At 38.0% G+C, this 10,768-nt stretch overlaps 1 protein-coding gene across 1 annotated transcript; it reads left to right on the top strand.

Moving 5' to 3' along the window:
* Positions 1–769: 769 nt before the first annotated feature.
* On the top strand, positions 770–10,710 carry sgk3 (serum/glucocorticoid regulated kinase family member 3). Its single transcript, XM_026179513.2, has 17 exons — positions 770–1,028; positions 4,917–5,087; positions 5,212–5,295; positions 5,450–5,522; positions 5,605–5,680; positions 5,883–5,958; positions 6,145–6,194; positions 6,291–6,348; positions 6,568–6,651; positions 6,740–6,871; positions 7,210–7,322; positions 7,803–7,839; positions 8,182–8,268; positions 8,525–8,620; positions 8,770–8,925; positions 9,115–9,204; positions 9,829–10,710. Exons 2-17 carry the CDS (start codon positions 4,992–4,994, stop codon positions 9,997–9,999), a joined length of 1,479 nt encoding a protein of 492 aa, XP_026035298.1. The 5' UTR covers positions 770–1,028; positions 4,917–4,991; the 3' UTR covers positions 10,000–10,710.
* The last annotated feature ends 58 nt before the right edge of the window (positions 10,711–10,768 follow it).

Here is a 10,768-nt window from a genome sequence, read left to right as displayed (position 1 = left end):
CATAAACAACATTTCTGTTGTCTGAAATATATATAGCTATGTACAAGCACAAGTTCTATATGTAATAAGTCATTATGTCTTGTGTAAATGGTTACTCAAATTGTAACCCTGTTACCATGTCATATTAATAATATAATCGTAAATGTTTTTCCTAGCTCTGAATCTATTATCTTTGCACTGGTTTAAATTATTAGATGAGTTTATTTGAGAAATTTTTTGAAAATAAACCAAAAAAGTGGGACTATTGAAAAGTTAGATGTGGTAAGGTTCAAAAGTTGCTAAGATTAAGTCTAAGTCTAAATATTAATTAGTTAACTAACTAAAATATCTCATAAAAAGTGAACCTTTGATGCCTGAGGTGGACAAATTTAAGGGGTTTTGTTTGTTTTTTATGGTTTATCATTTGTTTTTCTTAAATACATAGATTATAAAATAAATGCATTATCACTTATTCGCCACTTTTGAAACCTAAACTGCCCAATTATAGAATGACTCAAAAGTATTATATGGGTTGGGCTCCAGCAGAAAGCACAGCTTTTTATCTCAGAGGCTACAGTAAGATGTGTTTAATATGTTTAATTAGAACTATGATTGGCGTGAGGATACGGTGGACGGGAACATTAAAGTAAAACAAAGTGCTTAAAATGTGTTTGTTTTTAGCACAGCGGCTAAGCAAAAGACATCAATTCAGGAAGTTTTATTCCCCTTATATTTTGAAAAGCAGCACCGGAAGTAAAGTGGTGTCTAGTGTGTACTTCACGGCGGTCGCGTCTGTCCGTGTGAGGTCCCGTGACAAATTTCATTGGAACTTTGTGCGGCCAGGAAACACTGATGTTTCCTGCTGCGCTCACTTGTCGGACGGCTGTGAGCAGTGAGAGAAAGCACACTTTCATTTGGAGGGTTTAGGGACTTTCGTCCCTGCCCGACCTGGACAAATGTTTGCTACCTTAGCAGCTTAACTGCCGTAGAGCGAAAAATCCCCGCTGGAACTGCGAAAATAAAGGAACACCGCGTCAAAATCCTGAAAGGTACGTGATGTTCACGTAACTCCTAACGACGTGTTGGCTAGCTGTAGCTGTAATATTTACTTCAAATGAGGAGAACTGGTGCCAGTGTAATGTTAAGTAATATAATGCTAGTTATAACATTAACCGTTTGTTGCTCAAATATGTCACTAAAGAAAGTTTAGCCGAGAGACGCTTAAAGTTACTAACTTGTGTTTGTGTTTGCTCATCTACTGTTTAGTACTCATCATGTCCTTATAGCTTAATACTGTATTGTTTATAGTTTGTGTTACATTTGCGGTCTTGTTAGAGTGTATGAAGCTTATCGTTTAGTGTCTGCCGGGGGTTTATTTGCGTGTGTGTGTTGAGCTCCTCCCTCCCCTGTCTCTTTTTTCTTTTCTCTCACGTCCTCGGCTCGAAAATGTATTATTAAGAAATTATTTTCCCCTCAATACACGTAACATGTGCACAGATTTAAAAGTAGTACCGGTGTAAGTACACCTGTACTCTTTGTAAGCTTTTGCCGATACTTTTGGCAGAATGAAACAGAAATAGTAAACGAGGCCTTTTTCAATGCTGTCTTCAAGGGAACTGTCATCCACATAGCTCTACGTAGCTTTCAGACTTCAGAAGCTGTCACAATGAATGTTCACCTTGAATGTTTATCCAAGCTTGTGTGATATCAAATTTACACTGACAGGAAGGTTGCTTCCCTTGGTGATCCCTCTTCATCACTCCGTTTCCTCTTATTATCCAAAGAGTATATTTAAACTCACATGTGGACTCTCATCTCATCTGTCCATTTGCTTTGACTGGAGGTCAACTTCACATTTCCTTCCCTGATGTTAATGTGTGGATTTATGGGACAAATACTCACATTACAAAAGAGCCAGCTCAACATCTGTCATAACAGAGCAAGCTCCTTAAGGCTGCTGAGCGTGCTCTCTTTGAGTTCTTATTTTCTGCAGCTGATGAACCGGTCATTTCTTGTCAGTGCACACACTGATTCAGGTTTGCTGCGAAAAGGAAGTCAGTAGACACTGCGGCTGTCTCTAAGCTGTCTCGACTGTCAGGTTAGGGTAAGAATTTGGTCATGTGCTGATGCACTATGTTTGTGCTCCCCGCACTACTCAAGCTGCACTTCCTCTATCAGAGATTTGCCACTGTTGTGGCAACGCAGACTGGTCTGAGTAAAGGTTAGAAATTATCTTTCGTCCCCTCAAAACTTTGCCTTTTTTTTTGTTGATCAGCAGCTGCTTGCCTGACTGAGCTTTCGTGGTCTTCTAGTGTTGCTTATGCTTTACTGTACATAACCACAGATGTCCCTATGTTTGAACTGATCATTGAGAATTTTTTTTTTTTATCCCATGTAGTAGGCTGTAATATTTTGGGTCTGTCATCACAAGTTAATTCATGTTGTGATGTGGGCATAAACTGTGGCGAGGACACATGTTTAACAATAGTCTCATTCCTTCTTATTCGCATTGTGATTCCCACTCTTTGTTTTCACTTCTTATTATTTAACTTAACAGTGCGTGCTGGTGGGTGTGGTGAGCTGCAGCATTCCATACTTAGGAGTAGCAGCCTGTGTCAGGCTCCAAATGTAGGTTTCACTGCACGGTTATATGTTGTTTCCCCCCATCAACAAAAAAAAATTCTGGAATGTTAAAAAGCGGGTCCTACCCTGTGAGCTTCACAAGCCATTTAAGCATGAAAAACACGCACAGATGTGAGGCAGCTCGGCGATGTGCACAGGCATTTTAGTGTGTGCCAGCCACAATGACGCAACCTTTTTTTTTTTCCATTACAGAATTGGTGTACACCGATTCTGTAATAAGATTCAGTCAATTAGATCAATACATATCCTAATTTATCACCAGAAAATATGTTTTCCTGCTTTTACCTGTTTTTATTTTTTTTAAATCTTAGGTGGCGGGTGTCACGAGAATTACACATTAAAAGGTCACCTTGGGCTGAGGCTGATGGGTTTTGATAGACTGAACAGTCTCAGCAAAATGAAAATATTTCCTAGTTACAGCTCTATTTTTAAACAAATGCTTTGCATATGTGGACAAGCAGTTGTATTAGAGGGAAAAGTTAGTACTGGTAATACTGGCTCTTTGTGTTCTTATAAATGTGAGTAAAAGTGAAACTAAAAAGAAAGTTTTACAGTGTCGTGACAGAACAGAAAGAACGCCTAGTGATGAAGAGGGCATGAAGGTCCCTCTGACTGCACTCATGCATTTTAAAGAGGGCCGCTCTTTTACCGTTTCCTCACCCCAACGTGAGCAGAATGAGATGCCCACTCAGGATACACTCAGGATCCATACGCGGCAGGAGAAAGCTGTCACAGAGCAGGTTTTCTGTGTGTTTTGAGAAAGCAGCAGGGCTCGGAAAGATAAAACTACTAAACAAAACTAGGCTGACCTCACAAACCTCAGACAATGGTCAAGTCAGAGCAGCAGACAAAGAGCTTTGTTCTAAAACAACAGACGTTACATAACGGACAGAGAAGGATATGCCGCTCTCTGTGTGTTCAGTTAGATTACACAGTGTTGAGTATTTACAGTACACATGATCGTTTCAGGTCCCCAGTTAAGCTGGAGACAGAAGACACTTCTGTTACAGTTTATTAGAATTTACTCATTAAGACTTATCAGTATTAACTTTGTCCCCCTTCACCTTAAATCAACTGAAAGCCTGACCTTTTGTTAATTCAACAGTCAGGGGAAGGAATTTATTGGATCCCAGCAATTTGCTTTATTTATTTCCTTCTAATGTTTTGCTTGCTGTGTAACTCTGGCTTCAAAAACCCCTGCAAGGTTTAAAAAAAATTATACATTTTTCTACTGAGCCAAACAAGGGAGAATGTCACAGACTCAGCATGTTTGAGAGCTAGTGTGTGAATCACTGTGGGCTTGTATGTGCTCAGTTGTTAGGGGAGACATGGAAGAGATTGCATGGATAGAGTCATCTGGAAGAAGATGGCACGATTAACAGCAAAATAATAGCTAGTATGTGCTGTATTGATATGTTTAAGTGTTATGTTATTAAAACTGAGGGAGGATGGGATATGCTCACAGTAAGGAGTGAGTTAACTGGTTGCCCAGGAGGAGGGAGCCCACCTGCTGCCATGTTGCAGCTCACTGACCCATCTGTTGTCCCTGTACTCTCACCACAATCTTCCCTTTTTAACTCTTTACCCCTCAAAAGCCTAGCAGGAGTAACCCTTGAAGCTCTTTTATGAAACTAATGGTTTCTGTCATATTTTAAGCCTGCTTAAAGAACAAAATGACTGGGTGTGCATCAGAGGCAAGTGAAGGTGGTCTCTGCCTAGGCAGCTACCCTTGGAAAAATCCAGAAACTTTATTTCTTAATAGTCAGATGATATATGATATATGATATAGTCATTTTTATGGGTGAAAGAGTTAAGAAAGCCAAAGGACTTGTAGACAGACTTTCAGCCAAGACTACATTTGAATAACGTCTTTTTAAAAACGATTACCTGTAATGTAACAGATAGTGACAAAAAAGAAGAAAAATACTTACACTCTTCAACGTTTTAACATACGGTGTACATAACCTAGTTTAAAAATAACTAGACCGGTGTTACATATTTTGTTCTGTTGTGTATTTAACATATCTTAATGATATGAATGTTTGATCCTTGGCAAAATAAAACTGAGCGTTTCTAACACATGGGATGATACCATTTCGAGAACTGAGTGCTTATAAAGTGCAAAGCAGTTACAACAAATACTGTGCCGATATAATCTGATTAATGAGCAAAGGCTGCCACCTCTGAAGTGTGCAGTGATGTAAGCCCTGCAAGCTGATATGTGTAGTGAGCAGAGCAAGACCAGTTTCACTTCCTGTATAACAGAGTAAGCTCTTCTCTTTCCTCTTTTGCAGTAGAGACCCAGAATGAGGATTGGCCAGTCGTATACTTGAAGCCTTTTCCTGGGGGACACATTACTGCACCTTTGAATGCTGACCGGCCCTAAGATGGAGGACCAACCCAGTTTTCCCAATGTCAGCATCCCTTGCCACAATGAGCAGAGGGACAAAAAAAAGCGTTACACAGTGCGTACATTGGTTCATTCATATTTTTTCTGCAGGAAATGTAATCCCAGAAATGGTCATTTAAATTAGGACTTGCTACTTTTCTTAATGTTTACATGAATTATGGTTGTCTGTTTTTTTTCAGGTTTACAAAGTGATTGTCAATGTTGGACAACAGGAATGGTTTGTCTTCAGGCGATATGCAGAGTTTGATAAACTCTTTAACACAGTAAGCAGTGGAACATCTTGATCTTCCATCAAATCTAATTTGGGGGGCAGATGTTGTGTTTTATGATATTAAGAATCATTCAGAATAATTACAAATATGTCAGAATAATCTTCTCCCTTCTAAAATAATTTTCTCTGTTGCGCTTTTAACACAGTTAAGGAAACAGTTTCCATCTATGAACTTGAAAATTCCAGCTAAAAGGATATTTGGGGACAACTTTGACCCGGGTAGGTGTTTGCATATGACTAAATAGGCCCTGCTTGATCTTTGTTGCGTGCAAGTGATTGATTGTAGGTTTGTTTTAAATAGAGTTCATCAAGCAAAGAAGAGCCGGGTTACATGAGTTCATCAAAAAACTCGTCTCACATCCTCAGCTTTGCAACCAGTAAGTGTAGCAGCTCCTACTGTTATTATACAACACTATATTATATATTGATGTCTGATGCTAACTTTATTAGGATGAGTTGTTCAGATTTTTTTAGCCGTGCTTTGTGCTTATTTAAATTAAAAGTTGTACTATGTTGGCTGTCACCTGCTGCTGTTAGAATGTTTTTATTTACCTGCTTGTCCTGTGTTAAACTTCACAGTCCAGATGTGAGGGCATTTTTACTAATGGAAAAAGGGGAACAAATATCAGATGCCTCTGAGGATGAAGATGAAAAGGTATGTAGCAGTTTTGGATGATGGTTTGCCTGTCCTGATGATAGCATCTTGTCTGATAACCCTTTTTATACATGCATAAATATATCTATATATATATTTCAGACAGTTATTTTAGGCTGTTATGTTAATATGGCAGCTGTGGGTCTCACTGGCTTATCTAAATGATGTTTTTCTGCTCTACAACAGAACAACTCTACCTCCAGAAACATCAACCTGGGACCCTCTGCAAATCCACAGTATGTTTACTAGAACATAGCTGACATGGCCTTGATGTTTTTATCAATTATTTCTATCTGAAATGCCTGTAAATTTAAAAATATTTTATCTTTCAGAGCCAAGCCCACAGACTTTGACTTTTTAAAAGTCATAGGAAAAGGGAGTTTTGGGAAGGTATGTAATTGGTGCAATACTGGAAAATATGTTCACTTTATCTTCATCCCAGATGTTAGACAGTGACAAGTTTTAATGTCATTACTGTTGAGGAAGCAACAGGTTTTAGTTCTGCATGTGTTGCCCTTTCCATGTAGGAAGTGAGAATCGGATAAGGAATTATTTTGGTTTTCAGTGTTGATGAAATTCTCAACGTGCTCTGGTTCTCTCCTGATGCAGGTTTTCCTCGCTAAACGAAAACACGATGGAAAGTTTTATGCCATCAAGATCTTACAAAAAAAGATCATTCTCAACAGGAAAGAGGTAAAACTTTGATCACCACTGAGTTTATCTGTATTTTGGCTTGGATATGTGTATGATAATGGTTCACATATATTGTTGTGCCAATCAGCAAAAACACATCATGGCAGAACGCAACGTTTTGCTGAAGAACGTGAAACATCCTTTCCTGGTTGGGCTTCATTATTCCTTCCAGACTAAAGACAAGTTGTACTTCGTGTTGGATTTCATCAATGGAGGAGAAGTGAGTTGTTTCACTTTTATTTGTAATAAAATCACACAGAATTGAGTCACACTGTCATGAACAGCTGAGAAATGAAGCAATAAAGAAACTTTTTTAAAAATCCCCCTTTACTGTTAACACACCTCCATGTGTGATATTTTTATTAGCGATTATAGCATTACTTAGAGTAAGGGTGGCTTTTGCATGTTACTGCTTCAAGTGTGATTGGCTTTTTTAGCTGCGCTGCGTGACAATCAGCATGCCATTAAAGCCGAATCTTACTCTGAACTAGATGAGCAAAACATGCCAAAAATGAAATATCAGTATTTATAAGTTCTCCATAACTTTTTTCTTTTCAGCTTTTCTTTCATCTTCAAAGAGAAAGGACGTTTCCAGAGCCCAGAGCAAAGTTCTACATTGCTGAAATGGCAAGTGCGCTGGGATACCTGCATTCTCTCACGATTGTTTACAGGTATGCTGCTGTTCAAGTGTCAGTCAAGCCAAATATGTAAAGCCAAGATACAGTCATGTGAAAAAGAAAGTTCAAGTGATTCTGTGAAGTCATGTGAAAAACTAATACTACTACTACTAGCAAATAGACCGTGCAGAGAAACTATGAGGAGAAAAACCCCGAAGAGCTACGTCTCAGACATCTCATGATTGAAATGCTATGGTGGGGTCATAAAAAAGCTGTGCATAAATGAATGCCTGCAAAGCTCACTGAACTGAAGCAATGCGGTAAAGAAGATGCAGTGTGAGAGGCTGATTACTTCAAGCTAATAAAGCTAAATGTGTTTCTTTAAGCTGTTATAGGATGAGATATACTTAGTTGTTTTTTGTTTTTTTTACAAGACTTTCTTCAAGTGTAGAGCTTATGAAATTAAATTGAAATTACATTTACTTCAAACATATGGGCGTTTAAATGCAACTGTGTTTGAAATTATTTTTTCAGAGACTTAAAGCCAGAAAATATCCTTCTTGACCACGAGGTAAGTGTTCAACGAATCCCGAAATATATCTCAATGCCACTTTTGGATATCATGTTAGGGTTATAACTGGTGGAGGAGTTATTACATAAAACACGTACAGGACACATTTCATTCTCCTGCTGTCATTTCCAGTTCCAGCTGGACAGAAAGCGTGTGATTGGATTAGGTCTTATTAATGATTTTCCTGCCTAGCCTCATTGAGAAAGTTAGGAAACGGTGAATGTGACTGACTGCTGCAGCCAACATTCCTAGTAAACAATAGTATCCTCAGTCCCGGGGGTTAATGAGCTGCTTGTGTAGCACATGTTATCTAAAAACATCCCTATGTCCTCCCTTTTCTAGGGGCATATCGTACTCACAGACTTTGGATTGTGCAAGGAAGGCATTTCCCAGAAGGACACTACCACTACATTTTGTGGAACACCTGAGGTTTGTGTTCCAAGAAAGCCTTTTGTTTAACATGACAATCATTGAAAACCTTGTTACAAAAGTGAAGTTAATAATTTTCCGCTGTGTGTGTGTGTGTGTTGTAATTTGTTAAACTACTGGAGAATAAAATACACTTTCATATGCAAAAGAACTGTAGCATTGATAACTGTGTTTTAAGCTAGAAGGAAAATGTGAGAGTTAATGTCATATTATTATGTGGGGTTTTTTCTTCTTCTTCTTCTTTTTAAATGAGCAGTACTTAGCTCCAGAGGTCTTGAAGAAGCTGCCGTATGATCGCACAGTAGACTGGTGGTGTCTGGGCTCAGTGCTGTATGAAATGCTCTTTGGTCTAGTGAGTTTTTACTTTGACATTTCCAAAAATAACTCTGATTTGTAAATCTGCTTTAGTGATAAATGTTGAAACATTTCAATGAGTTGCCACATTTTCCTACTCACTTATAAACCTCTACTTTTCTCCCCCCCCCCCCCCCCATATTCTAGCCACCTTTCTACAGCAGGGACACACACGAGATGTATGACAACATCCTCCACAAGCCGCTAACCAGGCGTCCCGGTGCCTCCAACACAGCCTGGTCTCTCCTCGACGGGCTGCTGGAGAAAGATGGCAAGCGCAGACTGGGATACAGGGAAGACTTTGTATGTCTCATTTATTAAATTGATTTTCACTACAGAATTTGTAACTTTTGAGCTCCCTCTAGTGGCCCATACCTTTAATGTATATGCGTGTCACTGTCTCTAACACTAATTAAAAATGAGTGTCATTCTTCTCTTCACGCTCTGTTAGCTGAAAAATCATGTTGAGGTTTATTTACTCTTGACTTTCAGATTGAGATCAGAAGACACAGCTTCTTCTCTTCCATCAACTGGGATGACCTTGAGCAGAAGAAGATCCCTCCCCCTTTTACACCACTTGTGGTAAATATTTTTTCCTGTAATCAAAACCACCTGGGTATTTTACACTTATTTTGACTCTTCACAAGACATAATTCTCTTGGCTTTGCAGTAGTATAGACTTACAGGACGTTCTGTACAGTACATTGTTTATATACTATTCTAATCACACTGAATGACTAAAAACATCTTTGTGGAAATGGAGTAGCTTTAATATTTGAGTTATCATGTTTATAGTATGAGTAGATCTAGTTCATAGTAATTCTTAAAGAACAAACAAGAATAAACTTGTAACAAGCGTGCACATACATGCAGTCCAACAAAATTAGATATGCAATCTAACAGAGTATTGACACAATGAAAAGGTCACATTTCGCTTAGGTAAGCTTTGTTGCAGGGGTATCTTGTTGTTTGTACAACTACAAGTCTTGATTTTTTTTTTTTTTGTAAACTGGCAACTCCATTTATAATTTTTTATGATTGCCGTGTCTTTTTGGAGCACAGTGTAAAATTGAAACAATGCTTTTCTGTCACGGGAGTAAGTCACCCTTAGGTGACCTACTCTGTGATGGTGTTTTGTATTTTTTAACATGAATGATAATGTGACCTCTGCACTTTTTTTTTTTTTTTTCTTTTTTTTTTAAACAGAGCTCTGTCAGTGATATCTCAAACTTCGATCCTGAGTTCACAGAGGAGATGGTCCCCAACTCAGTGTGCTGGTCTCAAGAACAGTCGATTGTCAACGCTAGTGTTATGGAAGCCGATGACGCTTTTGTGGGCTTTTCTTACGCACCGCCTTCTGATGATTCTTTCCTATGAAACATTCCCATAGAAGCATTCAGTTGCCTTAACCATTCTAACTTTTTTTTTTTTTTTTTTTTACTAAAGGGAAGCAGTATAAATGGATTAACTTGTTATGTGAAGCCAAAGCACGCAGCTGAGAAGGAACTGCACTCAAAATAGATTTTGGTTGAAACAAGGTATTATTTTACCTGTATTTATAATAATAAAAAAAAGACAGATTCTATTTTTTAGATTTAGGGACCACTGTTCTTTATTAAAGTGATTTCTGTCAGTTTACAAAATAAGCCTTTATATTGCCTTAAAATTATCCCTTAAATAAAGTCAGTAAGCAGTTTTCTGACAAACTTGAACAGTTCACTGGATTTTAAGTGACTCAATTTGACTCTCAGACACAATTGTGTTTGTTTATGTAATTACTGTAAAAAAACAACAACTATTGTTTATATTCACATTCACATTAAGCTGGAAGTGGGGATTACTTGAGAAACCAGTAAATGCAGCATTTTGGTTTGTAGGTCACATTTGCAAAATGGAAAAGACTGTCTTCTGCTTCATAAGTTACCTTTCTATGTGATTTTTTTATTGAACTGTATGTGTTTATTTTTTCTGTTATTTGCATTAACAGTTTTTTTAAATTCAGAAATTCCACAATGCTTTTCTTTGTCTGGCAATTAAGTAGTCCTGTATTCCTGCACAACAATAAAAGAAAATTAAAAAAAAAAAAAATCGGTTTGAAATGTTTGTGGATAAATTTAAGCCCAGCTCCCTTGTTTTAATAACATCT

The sequence above is a fragment of the Astatotilapia calliptera genome, chromosome 9 (genome assembly GCF_964374335.1).
Source record: "Astatotilapia calliptera chromosome 9, fAstCal68.1, whole genome shotgun sequence".
Classification (NCBI taxonomy): Eukaryota; Metazoa; Chordata; class Actinopteri; order Cichliformes; family Cichlidae; genus Astatotilapia; species Astatotilapia calliptera.
This window is presented reverse-complemented; position numbering and strand designations above follow the sequence as displayed.

Bases quoted from the DNA above. Each gene is read 5' to 3' on its own strand.
- sgk3 (XM_026179513.2), top strand. From the start codon at position 4,992: ATGCTGACCGGCCCTAAGATGGAGGACCAACCCAGTTTTCCCAATGTC. The intron at 5,959-6,144 runs GTATGTAGCAGT...GCTCTACAACAG, and splicing joins CTGAGGATGAAGATGAAAAG to AACAACTCTACCTCCAGAAA. The intron at 6,195-6,290 runs GTATGTTTACTA...TTTATCTTTCAG, and splicing joins GGACCCTCTGCAAATCCACA to AGCCAAGCCCACAGACTTTG.